Source organism: Leptodactylus fuscus, chromosome 4 (assembly GCF_031893055.1).
Source record: "Leptodactylus fuscus isolate aLepFus1 chromosome 4, aLepFus1.hap2, whole genome shotgun sequence".
Taxonomy (NCBI): domain Eukaryota; kingdom Metazoa; phylum Chordata; class Amphibia; order Anura; family Leptodactylidae; genus Leptodactylus; species Leptodactylus fuscus.
The window spans coordinates 101,891,411-101,911,755 of NC_134268.1; the positions used below are offsets into that span (position 1 = coordinate 101,891,411).

At 41.7% G+C, this 20,345-nt stretch overlaps 1 protein-coding gene across 1 annotated transcript; it reads left to right on the top strand.

The window, feature by feature from the left end:
- Window positions 1-4,025: 4,025 nt before the first annotated feature.
- LOC142201349 (biogenesis of lysosome-related organelles complex 1 subunit 4-like) lies at window positions 4,026-18,695 on the top strand. The gene is made up of 5 exons (XM_075272191.1): window positions 4,026-4,324; window positions 6,089-6,160; window positions 7,497-7,598; window positions 14,048-14,188; window positions 18,432-18,695. Exons 1-5 carry the CDS (start codon window positions 4,085-4,087, stop codon window positions 18,519-18,521), a joined length of 645 nt encoding a protein of 214 aa, XP_075128292.1. The 5' UTR covers window positions 4,026-4,084; the 3' UTR covers window positions 18,522-18,695.
- The last annotated feature ends 1,650 nt before the right edge of the window (window positions 18,696-20,345 follow it).

The window sequence follows — 20,345 nt, forward strand, 5'->3', positions numbered from 1 at the left end:
TGCAGCTTGTAGTAGTCTCTGGCGTTCCTCCTCATCCTGTCAAAATCAAAAAGAATATTTTAGTACAGCACTTCATTATTTAATTTAAAAAAATTTTTAAAAAATGTATTTGCGAACTTACCTCATGTTGTGCTCTCTTTCGCCTGGCCATGCCCACCACCACTGCGAATAGTAGATGTATCTGCGGTAGGCACAGCCGTAGCCTGCGCTGGCTGGGATCATGCTGCTGGTCTTCCATTTTTTATTCTATTTCTTTTTGAAAATTTGTCTTTTTTTGACACGAGGAAGCAGTAGCTTCTCCTCAGTCCGACTGCTTTAGTCAAAATGTACACGTGTATTGCAGCGTATATCTATTGAAGCAGTGATCAGCCGATCACTGCTTCAATCCCCCATGGGGACAGAAAAAAAAAAAGTTATAAAAAAGTAAAAATAAAAAAGTTTAAATAAGTTTAAAATAAATTAGAAATAAAGCCCCAAAAATCCCATTTTCCCCATATAAAATGTTTTATTATGTAAAATAAAAAGAGAAAAAAACATTACATATTTGGTATCACCGCGTCTGTAATAACCTGAACAATAAAATTAAAACATTTAACCCGAACGGCATAAAAAAATAACATAGAAAACCGCACAAAATAATGATTATTCACCACCTTTCCCTTACAAAATGTTCAATAAAAAAATAATCAAATGGTCAGATGAAATCCAAAATGGTACCAATAAAAAGCAGAGGTCATCCCGCAAAAAATAAGCCCTCAACCAGTTCTGTCTAGTGAAAAATAAAAATGTTATGCCTTTCAGAAGATGGCGATGCAAAAATAATTGATTTTTTTTCCCTAAATTGAATTTTATTCTGCACAAATAGCAACGCATTAAAAAAATCATAAATGAGGTATCGCCGTAACCGTACCGACCCGCAGAATAAAGGTAACATGTTACTTATGCTGTACTCTGCACGGGGGGGAAAAAAAATAAATGCTAAAAAGCAATGCCAGAATTGATGTTTCCTTTTACATCCCACCCAGAAAGAGTTAATAAAATGTAGTCAATAAGTTACAGGCCCCAAAATGGTGGCATTGAAAAGTACGTCTAATACCGCAAACATCAAGTCCTCATATGGCCACATTGCCAGAAAATAAAAATCTAGCTTGTACAATGTGAAGACAAAAACCCCGAAAGTCGCCAAATCATTAGGACATAAGTGGCTGCGACTAGAAGGAAATGTATAATCTGTGCGAGCGTTTTCAGGGGACAATCCATATTTAGAGCTTATGAGAGATAATACACCAGCGCTGATACCCCCAAAATTCCCTCTTCCCTGTCCGGTTCATAGGAACTAGTGGGAAAATAGAATGGGATTTGGTGTACCCAATTTACTCCGCACAGCTTACATATTCACTTCGGGGTTACTATTGCTCACTACATCACTTGATAAATTCTTTGAGGGGTGCGGTTTTCAAAACGGGGTCACTTTCTAGAGGTTTCCACTGTTTTGACTCCTCAAGGGCTTTGTAAATGCGACATGGTTCCTGAAACTGATCACAGCCAGATCTGCCCTCTAAAAGATCCTTGGCGTGCCTTCCCTTCTGCATCTCGCAGTGTGTCCATATATTAGTTTACACCCACAAGTGGGGTACTATGGTAGTCGGGAGAACTTGCATAACAAATTGTGGGATGTTTTCTCCTTTAACCCCTTGTGAATGTGCAAATTCTAGGGCTAAACGAAAATATTAGTAAAATAATAATAAAATAAATTTAAAAATTTCACCTCCATTTTGTTTTAATTCCGGTTAAAGAGGACCTTTCACCACTTTTGGGCACATGCAGTGTTATATACTGCTGGAAAGCTGACTGAATTCAGCGCACTGTCGGCTTTCCCGATCTGTGCCCGGTGTAAAGAGCTTACGGTGCCGGTACCGTAGTGCTCTATGGTCAGAAGGGCGTTTCTGACCATTAGCCAGAGACGTCCTTCTGCCTCGCGGCGCCAATCACGCTGTGCTGTGGAGCGGGGAGGAACGCCCCCCTCCCTCTGCTCACAGCGCTCGTCCATAGACGAGTATTATCAGGAGCGGGAGGGGGGAATTCCTCCCCGCTCCACAGCACAGCGTGATTGGTGCCGCGAGGCAGAAGGATGTCTCTGGCTGTCAGAAACGCCCTTCTGACCATAGAGCACTACGGTACCGGGACCGTAAGCTCTTTACACCGGGCACAGATCGGGAAAGCCGACAGTGTGCTGAATTCAGCGCACTGTCAGCTTTCCAGCAGTATATAACACTGCATGTGCCCAAAAGTGGTGAAAGGTCCTCTTTAAGCACTTATAGGGTTAAATTACTAGGTATATGTTGTTTTGGCTTATTTAAGGGGTGCAGTTTTGAAAATGGGGTGATTTATGGGGGGCTTTAATACAAGGGTCTTTCAAAACCCCTTCATAACTGGATTAGTCCCTTTAAAAAATGGGTTTTGGAAATTTCTTGAAAATTTTGAATATTGTTGTTTCACTTGTAAACCTTCTAATGTCCGTAAAAAATAAAAGGGTGACTAAAGTTTGATGCCGACATAAAGCAGAGATCTGGGACATGAGATTTATGATATAATTTTGGCGGTCTGACTATCTGTATGTAATGCGCATCATTTCAAACTTTATAAAATGCATATTTTTCAAAATTTCCACCAAATTTCCTATTTTTTCATAATTAAACACAAAGCATATCAACCATAATTTACCACTAACATGAAGTACAATGTGTTACGAAAAAATCTCAAAATCACTTTGATAAGTTAAAGCATTCCAAAGTTATTGCCACATAATGTGACACGTGTCAGTTTTGAAAAATCGAGCTTGGTCAGGAAGTCAAAAAGTGCCATCGGCGGGAAGGGGTTAAAAAAGGGGCTGGTGAAAAAAAAAAAACGCTTAAAAAAAGAAACGTGACCGAAACTTTGTCAAAAACCGCATCAAATACAAAAAAAGGCGACACTTTTTTTTCCAGTGCCAAAATAAGCCAGGTGGTTTTCACGTGTGAACTGCCCCTTACTGGTCTGTTTCAGACCTTGTTGTATTTTTATAAAACTGTAATAAATATTTGAATTGAAAAAAAAGGGGACAAAAAAATAATACATTATTAAGCAGGCATGTATAAAGTAACCCACGGCCACACCGTCCAGCACCCCAAAAAGGTGACAAAATGACAATGTCAATGAGGGCTATTCACAGGACTGTTAATTTGACGTTGTCACAGACCGTCAAAATATAGGTAATTTCCTATTTTTATTTTGGCTCTCAAATGTATGGGACATGTGTGAAAATGGGTATCGCTCGGATGCAAAGCAGCTATGAAAAATGGGTGTACATATTTTTACTCATTTTTGTAAAACTACATATATATCAGGTGAAGAATGCAGCGCAAAGGAGGAAGAGGAAGCAGTGTCGAGGAGACACAGGCGGTACAATGGGATGTTGGACTACTGCCATTTGTCACTGACTAGCTATTTGTGATGGTCTGCTCCGTCATTAGCTTGACCATTGGCACTGGCCGCCATCAGTCTCATACTGGTCAATGTCTAATGGCAGTGATCGCCAATGTGGGTGTACCGCCATTTGTTACTGCCCAGCTAGCTGTGATACGAGCTGTGAATGGTCTCTACTTGTCCTCAGCGGACTCTCCAAATGCAGATGGGAACCCGGCCTCAGGTCATCATGTGTCCCGCTCTTGTAACAGAAGTACCAAAGCTATTCTCCCTGCCTACTGGAGTTGGGCAATTCACCAGTACCATGTATGCTTCACTAAGCTATTCACAAACAATGACAACTCTGACTGAACTGAGTTCCATAACATGATAATAGTGCTAGGTGTTAAGGAGAAACTCTTCCTAGAAGTCATCTCTATTTACAACAGCTGTACCGCCGTAATACAGAAGGTGATGTAGCAACAGGCAGCAGTTCAGTACGGTCACCAGACCAACAGTCACATGCCTCATCCCTGAGATAAACGCTCACTGCACAAGATTGGCCTCAGTCGGCGCCAGTACGGGATATGTAGACTACCGGGTCACGTGTGTCAGGCAGGGAGCTTGTTGTTCAGGTCGCATGGAGTTGGCGGCTGCTGTGGGACAGTGGGAGCCGTTAGAAGAGGCGGGAGGAGGAGGTTTTCGCGGGAGTCCTGGGGACAGCGGTCACGTCTCCCAGAGTCAGAGCGTCTGCAGCGGCGCCTCAGTGGGGCTTCTGAATGATGAAGAACTGGTCGTTGCAGAGTCATGTGACGACGTGCTCCAGTGTACAGCGGCTCAGCTGTCCTCTTACCTCCTCCCAGCCCAGCAGAGCACTGAGGTGAGGGCGTGGCCTGTGCGCGTCATGTGACTGCCGCGAGATGGCGCGGATCAGCTGCTGCTGCTGTTGTTTAGGGATGACGGATCTATTGTGAATGCTCGGCCGCCCTTAACTCTACTGGAGTTATACGCTGTAGCACAGATATGTTAATATTGTGCAGGTGCAATTAGTTCAGTAGTAGCACCATGTCTGATAACTGCAGTGTTTTCATGGCAGGGATAGTGCAGTCACAAGTTTTAGTCTTACTATGAAAGTATTGGAAACAACCATTTACGGCTCTGTTCACACTAGCATTCACGCCTCTGTCCTAGATTCTGCTTATAAATTGTCGGAGAACACAGTTCTGTAAGGGGGCATTAATACTTGCTCCCGGTGTCCGCCCTGTGCCACTCCGCCAGGTTTCTGCCCTCAGCCCTGAGAAAGTGGACCAGGGACGTCTTCCTGGCGGTCAACTTTAAAACCCAAACGCTGTGATTTGTCCGTGGCAGGAAAATCTGTAGTGTTTTACAGTCAGAGCCAAGTGGATGGGATTCTAGCGAGTCCCATGCCCTTTTGCGGTAAAAACCGTGCTGCAGGCAGGTGGCGACTTCCAAAACCGAAGCAGTTTTGGAAATCGCAGGATGTCAATTATACCAATGGTTTCCCCATCAGTCCCTAGGCGGAGACCTAGGGAAGATGAGCAAACATAAAAAAAACCAGTGACCTTTATCTCTCCTGGGCTCTGCTGTGATTCTCTGTTGTCTTTGGCACTTATGCCTGACGTGAGGGACCGCTGAGGTCTGCGTTTGGGTCCTAGATGGTCACATGGTGTCATGATGCATACCTGCAAGTGTCACAATGCTGCATCACCCATTTGACATCAGTCAAAAGCTCCAATGACCGCAAGGAGTCGGTTTGAAGCCCAGTAGAGGTGAGTAACACCATTTTGTAACACCTCCCCTGGGTCTCCGCTAATATTCTGGGATCGGAAGAGACCCCACACTTAGATTTGTATGCGGCACCTGGCTTTGATGTACCTATGGGTGCTTCCGATAGGGTCCCAATTCTGAAGAGCCCTCACAAAGCATAATAATACCAGGTTCGTTTTGTTCATGTTTTTTTTTTTTTTTTAAATGTAGATTGTGAGCTCCACATAGAGCTCACAATGTACATTTTTTCCCTATCAGTATGTCTTTTTGGAATACGGGATGGAAATCCATGCAAACACGGGGAGAACATACAAACTCCTTGCAGATGGTTTTTTGCCCTTGGCGGGATTTGAACACCAGGACCCAGCGCTGCAAGGCTGCAGTGCTAACCACTGAGCCATCGTGTGGCCCCCATTTTGTTCATGTTCACTCCGAACGAAACTGCAAATATTGTAACAACCCAAATGAAATAACTGAGGTGAACAAAATCACTTCCGTTACCTTGATTGATCATTTTCGATTGGTCTCCCAGACCTTTTGATAACTGATGCCGTTGACCATGGTGGGTATACAGTATTCTTTATTTTCGAAGGGGTTGGGTGACAAAAAAAACATTTTTCACCTATTCATAGGATTCAACTGTTGGAAACGCTAACATTCATTACAACAGGGTTCCCATACTTTCTGTTCTAGTGGAGATTAGTGCACATGGTTGACCACAGCCCAAAGTCATTGCCTAAACCCTTTAAGCCAAATATAATTCGCACTACAGAGAATGGGATCACGGAGCAGCAGTAAACACACATTTCTCATTTCTTCATATCTGTAACCATATTGTGTGTTGTTGTTTTTTCAGATTGAGAATTTAGAAAAGAGCTTGGAAGATTTACTTGTAAGAGTTGATGAGTTTGTTGGGATGTTGGATATGGTAAGTCAGAGTATATTTTTAAAACATTTTTATGGTGTTCGGCACCTTTATTTAATGTGCATATATTGCTGGTGAGAGTTAACGTCTTCCTATGCCGCACCAGCCATTTGTAGTGGACACTGAGAATATGGTATGAAACAATTGACAGATGCCAGTTTCTCACCAGGATCCACACTTTTCTCCATCTGACCTCCATCCACCTGCTGAAGTGAGTGCTGGCTGCTACACCCAGGCAGCCAGTGAGTGTAAGTCACATAGAAGTGAATAGGGTATGCCACAGCATGTTTATATGGCCCAAAGCTGTATCCATGAAAAGTCAGCAGGATTCAGCTATTTTGCTGGAAGCTGTCTCTTAATTCTGTCCTGCTTTGAAATATTAGCACATATAATCTGTTTAAAGGGAACCTGCAAGGTGTATTTGGGGCTTTAAAGGGGCTCTATCAGCAAAATTATATATATGTGTGAATAGCCTTTAAAAAGGCTATTCAGGCACCGCTAATGTTATTTTAACACACACACACACACACACCCCGTTTTAAAATAAAACCCTAAAAACATATATGTAAATTATACTTATCACGCACGCTGGGCGGTGATGCACGGTCCAACGTCATCTTCTGGCACGCCTTCCTCTTCTTTCGACGACACCCTCCTGTCCTGGCTCTTCCCTGGCTTCATCGTCGTCGTCTTCCGGCTGAGAAAAATGGCAGCGGAACGTGCACAGTAGCAGAAGAGGGAGGCGTGCCAGAAGATGATATTGGATCGTGCATGACCGCCCAGCGTGCACGCTAAGGTATGATTTACCTATATGTTTTTATAGTTTTATTTTAAAAGGGGAGGGGGGTTTAAAATAACAGCGGTGCCTGAATAGCCTTTTTAAAGGCTATTCACACATATGTGGGGCTCATACAGCATAATTTTGCTTATAGAGCCCCTTTAAACCACCATCAGGTCTTTATGAACTGCTGTCCATGCCTGGGCATGTGGGGGGGGGGGAGTCAATACTTCCTGGACTGCTGGAGCCAGACCTCAGACAAATTGCCCTCGTTCCAGTGAATAGAGGTTATTTATCATCTGCCCTCTTTCTGGCCATACTTTTGCAGGTGTGCCTTTTTTCTAGACTAGTTTTACTACCTGTTGTGCATTCAGTGTATATAGTGTTTACCATAGATACTAACTTCAGTTACCATGACTAGTGTGAGGGATTGTGAAATAAAAGTATATACTACCCCACCGCAAAATATATAAGAATTAAAAGTAAAATCTGTACATTTGAGTGCCACTTGACTTTTTGGTTGTGACCCTGACATTTACCATGTGTTTTCTCTTTCCCCAGATTAGAAATGATACTTCTCAAGTAGTTAATGAAAAAGTGCCTCAAATTTACATTAAAGCTACAGAAATAAGAAAACTGTATCAGAAAATTGATTTTCTTGAGGTATGAACTTGGGTCAGTGCTGAATGTTGTCAGATTACTTATGCTGCTACTGTCACTGATGCTAGTTGTACATAGAAAGACTTTGCCATGATACAAGATTCAATAAGGATTATGTCATTACCTCTTAGGGTATATTCATGTCTAGTTTTGGCCATATGTTTCACAGATGCACATCAGTTTTCACTAATAGTTATATATATAAATTTTTATTTTCTATTTTAAAAATCCCCTCCCCTTAACATTCATTTCTACCTGGTCTTTTTTTCTACCTTCTGCACTTCTACTCTTCCTTTTGCTTACATCTTTATATATTCCTCTTTGATTATTTTGAACTCATGACTGCCGGGTCACATACAATATGGGCTTTACCCCATGCTTCAGTATTCTCGTGTAGGGGTTATATGTTGTCTATTTGTTATACATGGACATACACATATCGTGAGCTGCATGAAGGCTTTTTACATCTGTTTAAAGAGATGTAGTATAGCCATGTGCAGGAGGCCTTAAGATAGACAGACATTAGTGGGTTTAGGTTTTTTTTTTTTACTCTAGTGACTGGCAGACCATTCTCCAATGTTGACAGGAAGAGCAGACAGGGTTTCCACTTCTATCTCCTAATGTAAGCTGTGCCCTATATATCTGGTGGCTGCATGTTTCACCATCACCACAGAAGTAGTATGACCAGGTTCATTCTAGTGGAGTTGAGGGGCAATAGCTGTTGGCTGATCAGTCATTTCACTAACTGTTCTGTTATGTCAATCAGAAGTCTTAACCCTTTCGCTGCCAGGCACGTACACTGTACGTGCTCCCAAGGTGGCACTTCAGTAGCCGAGGACGTACTTAGTACGTCCTCCCTACTAATGCCGATATCTCTGGACTGCATCAACATATCTTGATGCTTTAAAATGCATTTTAAAGAAGAGACTCTCATCTTTAAAATGATACCAGGGACTTGATGATTTTACTTACAGTCTTGGAGCCATTCACTGTTGAAAACACTATTTGGCATTGAGATCCAACTGCAGATCTCAATTCCCGACAGCGTTTCAACAGTGAATTTCTCCAAAACTGTGTTCTTGATATCATTTTAAAGATGAGATTCTCCTTTTTAAAATGCAATTGAAAGCATCAAGATATGTTGATGCAGTCCAAAGATATAGAGCTCCAAAGTGTCCCCCCCCCTCCTGTCTAAGCAAGCAATTTGCGATCAAAGGAAGAGGGACACGGAGACAGTGAAACGATCTCTCCCTCTGCATAACCTGTATGTGACAGCAGGAGGGGGGTGGCAGGGACTCTATTGTCCCTATTAACCCTTCTCCTGCCAATCAGAGCGTATACTATACATTTGTCTCTGAATAGTCACATACAGTTATAATGTAATTCCCCCCTGAGCTTTTCTAGTGGGGTATTCTTATGTTATACCTCCTGAACATAACCAGGAAGTTTGTTGGCGCTGTGACCCAGACGTTTACCATTGTCCAGGTCGCAAGCCAAAAAAAAAAAAGTCGCACCAAACACTTACACAACATATACATAAAGTCGCAAATAAAGTTTACATTTCACCCAATCCCTGTCCTGGCTATACCTGAGCTTTCTACAGTAAAATACGTCTCTAGTGATGTCCGTTACACACTAAAATAATAGTAATAACGATTATCACTAGAGATGAACGTATAGATTGCTAAAATTATTATAGGGGGATGGAAAATAACATTTTTATGTAAATTCCTATTTAATTTGCATGCACAAAATGGGATGGCGCATTTCTGCGATTTTGGCGATTCTTTAACACCCGCCCCTGTAAATATATACATGTGTGGTATGTATGAACTCCTCACATATTGCAGTTTTATGGACAGTACATTATGTTTGCAAAAAGGGATTTCTTGAGCCGCACTTTAGTGGCAAATTTGAATTTTTGCGCAATTTTTGCTAGCAATCTCTGTTTTCGGCAAAGTTGAATGAAGGTGGTTGTATATATAAACTATTAAATTGTGTTTTTATATACGGTATGCTGTGTACTCTGAAAAAAGTTAGATTTTGGCATCACAGTCACAGTTTGGTAGGTGCAGTATAGCTTTTTAACATATTAGTGAACAATAGCAAAATCCTGCTTGTCTTCTGTATTCGTGTTTTTGGGAGTCCGAGCTCTTGTTGTAGTTGATGTTTGCGGTACATATAGTATATATACACATTGTATACACCATAAGCTATTATTTTAAAAGTATTTTGTATATGAATGTGAGATTGAACATGAGTTTTAGGTGCAAATATGTGTTTTAGCGTATTTTTTCAAAAAATTATTTGTGTTGGTCGCAAAGTTGCATGAAGGTGGATGTGGCTATCGATGACCCATTAAGACATTTGTAATCTTCAGGTTGTCTACTTTCAAAAAATATATAGGGTTTAGGGGTTCACTTACTTTTCATGGTGTGTAATCCCTACATTTTATAGGATGATACTTTTTTAACATTTCCAGCTTCAAAGCAGAATTTTGTTCCTTCCAGTTCTAGCGATTTTCTGAAGACACGTGCATGCGGTTTCAGGCCATAGTGATATGTATGAACTCTGCACATGTTGAACTCTTATTTTTAGGAGATTTGGTGCATTTATTTTTTTGTTTGGTTTCCGCTGTTAACTAATTTACATTTATTTGCATTTTTTCATAAAACATTCACTTTAAATCAAAATTGCATGAAGGTGCCTGTTCGTATACAGTACCAAGTGGCATTCTGACAATGCTGCAGGTGTCTACTTTAAGAAAATATATAGGTATGGGGGGTTGGATGCCTTTTTAATGTTGCAATTTAGGTTTGATTCGTCCATCTCAAAACTGTGAAAATTGCTCTGGCTACTGGAGGTGCAAAATTTCCAGAGACCCTTGGCAGCGAAAAGGTTAAAGCGTATCTCCAATTATTTACGTGTAGTTAGTATTCATTTCTGGAAAGTGTTTTTTTTTTTTTTTTTTTTAAATAAGAAACTTTGTCTTATTTAAGTAATATGTTTTTCACCAGTTATCAAGCTGAGTTACATTTTACGTATTAGTCTATGGAGAAGGGGGGAGGAGGAGGTGGCTGGTGGAAAATACAGTTAACTGTTGTTGCTTCACTTTGCTATTCTGTGAGTCAGGTAGGTCTTTTAATACTGTTATGCAGCAGATAACAGTGCATAGAATGAAAAAATAACAGTCTCCTTCTCCCCCCTCCTCTCTCCATAGAGTTGTTTGTGTGTGTGACCTAGATAAGGCTACCAATTCTATGTAAACATAGAGGCTGGTTGAATATATTGAGAAGGGCAGCATACTAAGTTGAGGGAAAAAAAAACCGATTTCTCATATAAGATGTATTATAAAGTTTCTTATTCTCACCTGTACTATATACAATACTATTAAAAGCTGTTTTATAATTGGAGGAACACTTTAAGGGGTTTCCCAGATCAAAGGACATGGCATAACATACTATTAGGACCCAATACTTGCATGATAAATCCCCCACTGGTCTCTTCTAGGCTAGGCTTACTTCCCCTTTAAGAGATCAGCTGTCAATTTACATGAATATTTGGTAAGTTCAGGTAAATCTAAACAAATTTTATCAAGGAGCCAGGAATATATATATATATATATATATATATATATATATATATATATATATATATATATATATATATTTATTTTTTTTTTTCAATGTAACAAAGCAGCAAAAAAATCTGTAGGCAATCGGTATTGAAAGCCCTAAACAGTTATCGAACGCTCTATGTAGATTTTACCAATGAAATGTTGAATGATGTTCCATTGTAAGACAAAATTTGCTTTTCGTAAAACATTACTGAAGATTAACTGGGATGTAATGACATAATTTTATTTATACTGTGACCTAAGCTCTTACGCAGTACATCATATGATTTGAAGTTCTCTCTTATAAGCTGAAATGTCGGTGTCACGAGACAGGGAGACTTTAAATACAGGCCTAGAAGAAGATTCTTGCTGTTCTGGCCAACTTGTAGAAGTCTGTATTTAAAGAGAACCTGTCACCTCTGACACCACTGACATGTAGGGCTTAGTCATTCCTCGGTATTTCATTTACTAAACTTTGTGCAATACCTTTTGTAAATCGCATTCACATGTAGATAATTCTGTGAACAGTTTTAGGCCAGGGCTCCACATTGCTTAAAACGCCATGCATTGTATGCGGCATAAACACCACCAAAAAAAATTGCAGCGTTTTACAGTCAGAGCAAAGTGGATGGGATTCTAGTAAATCCCATGCCCACTTTGTGGTGAAAACCAGACACACGTGGTTTTTGGAAATCGCAGCATGTCAATTATACCTATGGAAATGCTGGCAGTTTCTCCACAGGTTTAATTGAAACAGAAAGTCCGTAGAGGGAACCTCTGTGAACTTTCTGTCTAAAGCTTAAGTGGAAGAACCGCGATGTGTTGCCACGGTTTTTACCGCATCACTTTTTTTATTTGGATCGCCATGTGGGGCCTTAGCCTTAAGCAGATTGGCAGTCACGTAGCAGAGTGCATTTTTGATTTCTCCACCCATGAATATGTGCAGTGCACATGTACCGTATAGTAAACATAGGGCTTGGTAACACTTAAAAAAAAAAAAAAAAATTGCAAAGGCATTGTAGATTGATTGGAGACAGAAACGCTGAGGATCACTTATATTCTGTACATGCCAGCGAAACTGGTTAGGGTACCAAAACTGAAGTGACAGTCATAGATAAATGTCACATCACTTCTATTAATCTGTTTCATAACATATAGCTATTTATCTAGTCTTATACCGTAGTTACAAAATCTTTTTTTTTTTTTTTTTTCTTTTAACTTTCCCCAATGCCTACCATTCTCAAGGTTGCTGGGGCAGCAGGTTACTCACTGATTCTATGGTACTTACCTCAGATATCTAAATAGACTCATTGGAGAAATTATTCAATTCCCGCATTCCAGAATTTTGGTGTCAAATGTTGCAAATAGTGTTTTGAGAGTTGTTTTTTTAAAAAAATTTATTTAATATTTTTTTTATTTACCGTATTTTTCGGACTATAAGACGCACTGGACTATAAGACGCACCCAGGTTTTAGAGGAGGACAATAGGGAAAAAAAATTTTCAGGCAAAAAATGGTAAAATATTTAATATATGGGAGTTGTAGTTTTGGAACAGCTGCAAGGCCACATTGACAGGTGACCCTGCAGCTGTACGGGGATGTATAGGGCGTTTTTTTTGTGGGGCCAGGTGTAGACCGGGCATTTTCATACACAGGGATACCTAATGTATATGTTTCACAGTAATGTTATACTTTTATATGTATTCTAGGGAAAGGAGGTGAACTTTTATTTATTTTATTTTTTATTATATTTTTTTAAGTGTTTTTTTTTTTTTTTTTTTTTTTTTTTTTTTTTACTATTTTAATATCCCCCGCCTAGGGGGCTTGAACCTGCAATCATTTGATTGCAAGTCCCATAGACGGCAATACAAGTGTATTGCCGTCTATGGGAGATTCTATACATTACTATCGCGGAGGGTCATAGACCAGCCGCGATAGTAATATATATCTATGACAAGCCTCGGAGCCTTCATTAGGCTCCCGGCTGTCATCGGAACAGGTCGGCTCCTGCGGCCTCGCCGTGCAGGAGCCGGCCTGCATCACTAAAGGTATGAGGCCGGGGGGGGGGGGCTAACTGACTGCCGGGACCTGTGGAGGAGGAGTGGATTTGCAGCATGGCCGTGCTACTGTCACGGCTGGTTTTCTTCAGCGGCAGTAGCGCGGCAATCCGCAGGCCCCGGCAGCTAAGACAGTCCCCGGCATCTGCTGTAATAGGCCGGCGGATGCCGGGGAGTGTCTTAGCTGCCGGGGCCTGCAGTATTGTCACACTCCTGCCGCTGAAGAAAACCAGCGGTGGCAGTAGCGCGGCAATCTGCAGGCCCCGGCAGCTAAGACACTCCCCGGCATCCGCCGGTCTATTACAGCAGATGCCGGGGACTGTCTTAGCTGCTGGGGCCTGTGGATTGCCGCGCTACTGCCGCTGAAGAAAACCAGCGGTGGCAGTAGCGCGGCCATGCTGCAAACCCACATTCAGACTATAAGACGCACCCTCATTTTCCTCCGAAATTTGGGGGAAAAAAAGTGCGTCTTATAGTCCGAAAAATACGGTATTTATTCTTTTGAAGTGAATGTGTTTAGCGTGTAGAACTGACGCACACCGTATTTATCAAATGTGACTTTACAGCATTTTTTGTGACTTTTTCTAATGTCATTCCAGTATGGTGGATGACTTACAAAGTGGAGTAACCTCTCAAGATAGAAGCGATAAGAATCTTCTAAAAAATTGTGTGAAAATTATTGCAATGTAGACTTGAACAATTTCCCTTATATTAAATCTTCCCCATAGTTTTGATGAAGATTTAGTTTGATATTTCACTTTGGTATTCATTTTAAAACAGGCCTTTGTAAAAAGGGTTGGAAGTAATGTTGCACAGATGGAGGAGCAGGTTACACAGGCAGAAACAAACCTTGGAACATTTCCAAATCCACTTAAGAAGATCTTTCAGAATCTCAGCTCTTCACCTCTCTTTTCACCTTCTGTGAGTATCTGTTGAAACGATCATGTGCTTATTTTAGTTGGATGTTGTTATTATAACCTTAGCAAGAATTTCCGAGTAACAAACAACTTTGGGGGATTGTTTAAATATTCTGTATTACGTTGAAACTTGTGACTACGTGTTGTGAGGTCTTATCATGATGGGAGGAGTCGGCTCGTTATGAAAACATGTAGAATTTAATTAAACATCTTGAGGGAAAATACAGGAACAGGGAAAATGTCCAAAATAACAGAAATATCAGTCAATATCTTACATCTTCAGAGAAGTTAGATCTCTTCATCTGGATATCCTGTAGTTACAGCTTGGTTCATGCTTGTCATCTGGTTGGTGGACTTGGGCTAGTCACGACGTCCTTCATGACTGACCACCTGCCAGGGCCACCCACTCTGGTCTTCCAAACCAGACATGTCTATTTCTTACTCATTTATATTCATGAGAGGAGGTGTTACCTTACATCTTGCTGCTATGTAAGGAGATTTCTAAAATGGTGTACAGTAACCGCACCATGTACCCAGAATATAGAAGTGTGATGCCAGTGTATTAACCCTTAGAGTTCCAAAGAATATTGTAAATGTATACATAATATTTAAGAGATATGCTAGAAGACTTGCATAGAAGTTTCGCATCTCTGATATTATGTGGTATAAAATACATTTTTTTGCACCAGTAGTGTAATTTATATGTACTGTCAAACTGGGTTGTAATATGGAATTTCTCCTGTATTAAATAAATTCGCACAACCTTGTGAGTAGGAAAAAAAAAGTTATGGTTGCCGAAAAGGAAACTGGCAAACACAAAAAATGACGCTAGTGGCTAACTCTTAGGGGCCCCAGAACGTACAGTTACGTCCTGGTGCACTTGAATAAACATGTCGGCTGCACTGGCTGTTAGGTCTGCGCTGTTTCATACAGTAGGGACCCTGCAGCATTGCCCATGATCAGAAATGACTCTGATCACGGCCATTTTTTTTTTTTTTTTTTTTTAATTTAGAATTTTTATTAAAGATTTTGCAAGGGGAAAATAGAACAGACAGTAACAAGTAACAGGGTTAACAAACATCTCGAGGACGTCAGGCTACATAGTAAAACACGAAAAATAACCATCCTAAAGCAAGTCCAATAAACAATAAGGGGCAGTGCATGGGGGAGGGGGGAAGAAAAGGGGGTCTGGAAGGAGTAAAATAAAAGAAAAAAGAGGGAAGGAGAAAGAGAAATGGGGGGAAAAAAAAGGGGGGGGGGAGACACACACAGTAGAGCAAAGGGGGTGCGAGTGGGTAAGAGACAGGCTAGGTCTCCCACTTCCGCCAGGCCGCTTGGATCCCGACCTGGAGGGGGCGGGGGAATAAGAGCAACCAGTATCCAGGTGATTGTGGTGTGCTGGACTAGTGTCAGTCTGAGGGGGGATCAGAGCCCAGAAGCGTCCGATACTCTCCAGATTGCTGAAAGGCAAACCAGTAAAACCAGGTTTTGGTATGCGCCTCAGTTGTGCCATGCAGGAAGGAGGTGAGGTTCTCCATGCGCATTAGCTCGTTAACCTTCGAAATCCAGAGGGAGAGAGGGGGAGGTTCAACTCGGTTCCAGAAAAGCAGGATACATGCCCAGGCAGCGAGGACCAAAAATCTAAGCAGGGAGCGTTTGAAGACTTTTACAGGAGACTCACAGTGGTTGAGGAGAAACCGAGCAGGGCCCAAGTGGTGAGAGGTCTCAGTGAGTTGGAGGATGATCCATTTGACTCCTTCCCAAAAGGATGACTGGCTGGGACAAGACCAGAAAATATGGCGCATGGTGCCTTCCTTTTCGCTGCATCTCCAACATAGAGGGGAGGTCTGGGGAAACATAGCCTTTATTCTCGTGGGGACCCTATACCAGCGGGACAGAATTTTGTAGTTGGCCTCCTGGTAGAGGGAGCTAATAGAGGTAGCATGAGAGAGGCAGAAGATACGTCTTTGCTGGTCCTGGGAAAGGGAGAGGGACAGATCAGATTCCCACTTAAGCATGAATGGAGGGAGAAAGTCCTCCGGGTGCTCAATCAGGAGTTAGTAGACCAGCGAGAGGGATTGGTGAAGGGGGCTGTTTCCGACACAGATCCTCTCTAAGGGGGTAGGTTCAGTGAGAATTTTTTTTTTTTTTTTTTTTGGGGGGGGGGGGGGAGAGCGCAGGAAGTGGCGGAGCTGCATCTCCCGCCATGTCTCCAATGGAGGCAAATCAGGAGAGGCTTGAGGGCCCAGGAGCGTATTCCATCCCACGTCGTCTCGGAGGTGGCAGACACGGAAGATCTCATGGCGGAAGACGCGGTCGACTAGTCTGGGTGTAAAGTCAGGGTTGCCTAGTACTGGAAAAAAGAGGGAGTCCTTGGGAATGAGGGTGGAGCGGACAAGGCCTCTAGAGCAGATCCGGCTCGTGGGACCAATGGTTGGATGTGGAAAGAGGGACAATAAAGAGGAAAAGTCTAACCATGGGGCAACCTGCAGTGGGATTGGGGAGAATGCATGCTCAATGTAAACCCAGGGCATAGACACTGAGTGTCTGCACCAGTCCACAACTCGTGCCAGATGGGTGGCCAAGTAGTAGGATTTCAGGTCTGGAAGGGATAGTCCACCACAGTTTTGGGGGCAGAAGAGAAGGGCTTTACCCACTCAAGCAGGCCTGTCTGACCAGATAAACTGTAGTTGGGTAGAAGTGAGAGACCTGAGAAAGGGCGTGGGGATTTGGATTGGAAGCGTCTGCATGAGGTAGAGAAGACTAGGCAAAATGTTCATCTTGAAGATGGTGCACCTCCCAAACCAAGTAAAGGCACCAGTGGACCATCGGTTGCAGTCGGCTCTGATAGAGGTCAGTAGTGGGAGAAAGTTGCAGCAAAAGAGGTCTTTTGGGTCTGGAGTGAGAGATACCCCCAAATACTTAAGGGAAGAGGGTGCCCAGTGGACCAGTGGCATGGTCAGAGAAGGTAATGTTGTCGATTTCTGCAGACATCAAGGAATGGAGGTGATGGTGGCAGATGAAGAGGTAATCAATACGGGAGTAGTGATTATGAGATGGGGAGTAGTAAGAGTAGTCTCTGTCCGAGGGGTGAAGCAGTCTCCAGGAATGTACAAGTTGAATCAAAAGTTCTTTGAAGGAGAAGGTTGTAGAGGCCAGTTCTTGTATGATAAAAACATTGAACCCATTTTTCGGTATGCTCTTTGTGGAGAAGTGATTAATAGTGATACTAGAGATTCTGATGACATTTCTCCTTCTGATTCCTGGTGGGTGTAATGTTGTAATTATAACAATTCATTTATAGCAAATGTCAGAAAACTGTCCATACCGCCCGTAGACAATATTCCGAGCTCCAATTTAATCTCTTGAAGGCGTTATCCGGGATTAGAAAACATGGCTGCTTTGTTCTTCTCAGGAAGTGACAACACTTTCATTGAACACATGGCCAACTGAAAGGGACTTAGCTGCAGTATGGCCCATGTGACCAATGGCCATAATGTAGTTTCCTGATAACAGAGCAACCATGCTTTCTAATCCTGGCAAACCCCATTATCTGCTGCACGATTGGCGACTGTCGGTAAGAAGTAAGATTTATAATTAGTATTGAAATACATTGACGGGTTATCTGGCGAACTAAGACTTCCACACACAGCTGATATATGTGCCGAATCCCCATTGTGCTGGTACTGAGCTTTTTTAAATCTTGCCTGGGAGCCATAAAGCTTGTAGATCAGCCTCCTCTGACACAGACTCATGGTTCCATAACTGACCCTCAGGATGGCCACATGAACAAAGGTTTCGTTGTCAGCAGATGAGGCAAAAAAAAAAAAAAAAAATACAATGCTTGCGGCCCCCAGGCAGACCTTTGGAAAGTTCATTATCAGATCTATTTGCAGCATCCCCCCATCATCATAAGTGGGAGCTTCTGCATCTAATACTGGAAGTTGTAGTCTCTCGGATAATACCTTGAGGCTAAGGCCCCACGTAACATGACGTGTTGCAGTTTTTCTTGCATGGCTTTTCACAAAGTCTGCAGAGTTTTCATCTGGACTTTCTGCTTCAATTGTATGGAAACCGTCAGTTTCCGTAGGTATAATTGACACGATTTACAATAACATGACCATTTAGCCAGAATACCATCTACTTTGCAGTTAATGTAAAACGCCACAGCATTTATATTACTTGGGCCCATGCCTTAGGGTTCTGTATACATTTACTATTTTTATTTTTTTTTTCTGTCCATTCAGAAAGCAGCATCTTCTCAGAGAACTCAACCAGCAAGATATGAGCCTCCCACAGTGTTCAGAACGGAGGACTTCTTCCCAGGAAATAGCTGAGCAGAAGACTGAAGCTGTACTCTCATGTGCAGGCCATCACCACAGACAATACAGCATTGCACTTTTTTACATCAACGACTATAGTCTTCTTGTTAGAAGTTCCTGAAAAAGTAGTCTTAATTTTGTATATACTGTAATATCAGAGTCTTCCATTAAATAGCAGTATTAGTCATTGTTTGGATTGATCATTCAAGTTCCTTGTTCATCTCTTAGCCTCTTCCAACAGTGACCAAGTTTTGATTTTTCATTCTCTCCTTCCAAAATCCCTAAGTCCTTTTCTGTCAACATAACCGTGTGGTGTGAGGAAGGAGAGAAAAGAGAATCTGCTTTTCCAACTAACGTGTCTAGTTTCTTATTTTAACTAGTATTCACCTCTATACCCTGAAGCCCTGTTTATTACTTTTTTGGCTTTTCCTAGGGTTGTGGCAGGGGGACAACTATCATTTCAGCAGGCCAGAGAGGGGAAAAATAAAAACTTTATTTTTAGGAAATGTGCTAAATTGTGTTTAATATTATGAAAAAAAAAAAAAGTCTGGTTGTTTTTAAAAGAACCAGCCGACTAGGAATGAAGAATCCATTTTTCTTGTCTTGGAAGAAACTTCAGATATCATGTAAATCAAAGCCAAATAACATTCATTCTTATACAGCAAATATTGCATAATCTGTTTTTAGATCCCTGATCAATCTTCTTCTAGGATTTCAGCCATAGGGCTCTACAGTTAGTATTAGATATGGCTGACAGTTTAAGGGTTAGTTCACACATTCCATCACGGCTGCTGCATTAGCATCCGGTCACAACTCTCTACTTCGGATTAGGCCCAAATGATTAGGCCTAGTCTGAAAGGTACAGCCGCAGAATGTGCCTGAAGAAAGTGAAGCTCGCTTCTTTTTTCGGCAAGTGGGAACAAACTGCTAGCGGAAAAAAGAACCCTAGGGGTCTACATAGAACTCTATTGTGAAGGGGCAGATTTTGAGGTAGATTCAGTGTCAAAATCTGTCAAATCACCCCCCCCCCCCCCCCGCCCTGTGTGAACTAGCCCTAACTGCATCAGCCAGAATATTAAAAGCCTTTATAGAAGTGAGAGGCTAAGGTCTGACCCCTTGGTGTCTTATCTTTAAAATGCTTCTGAGTGAGCAATAGTTTCTTACATCTAGCAATACTGGATATAAGACCTCCTGAGATGGGGTTCTTTAGATAGGAAAGCTGACACCTAAGTCCTCACCAACCTGATTTTCTGTAATACCCCTCTGAACATAACGAGGAAGTTTATTGGCAATATGACATTTACCATTGTCCAGGTTGCAGCACCAAAAGAGTTGCAAGAAACACTTACACAACACACAGTTTACATTTCACCCTGTCCGTACCTTAATCTTTATAGAGTAAAATACACCTCTAGCGATATCCATTAAATGCTAAAATAATAGCAAAGAATAATCACTAGAGGTGAATGTATAAGTTTCTGCAATATTCATAGGGGGATAGAAAGTTATATTATACAAGCTACTTAATTTGCACGCACAAAATTGGTTGGCGCAATTCTCCAATTTTGGCATTAACACATGCACAAACACCCCCCCCCCCCCCCCCCAAAAAAAAAAAAAAAGTATAAATTTGTCACATCTTGCCGTTTTTTTGGAACGTACATTTTGTTTGCAGAAAGTGATTGCTTGAGCCGGCACATTTTATAGGATAGTTTAACATTTCCAGCTTCAAAGCAGATTTTTGTTCCTTCCAGTTCTGGTGATTTTAGGAGGATATGTATGCAGATGTAGGCTCTGCACATGTTGAACTCTTATTTTTAGGAGGTTTTGATTTTTTTG

What these genes read in the sequence shown, in the direction of transcription:
- LOC142201349 (XM_075272191.1), top strand. Translation starts at nt 4,085, where the DNA reads ATGGAGTTGGCGGCTGCTGTGGGACAGTGGGAGCCGTTAGAAGAGGCG. An exon ending in AGAAAATTGATTTTCTTGAG is followed by an intron (nt 7,599 to 14,047) that starts GTATGAACTTGG and finishes ATTTTAAAACAG; the next exon opens with GCCTTTGTAAAAAGGGTTGG. An exon ending in CACCTCTCTTTTCACCTTCT is followed by an intron (nt 14,189 to 18,431) that starts GTGAGTATCTGT and finishes CTGTCCATTCAG; the next exon opens with AAAGCAGCATCTTCTCAGAG.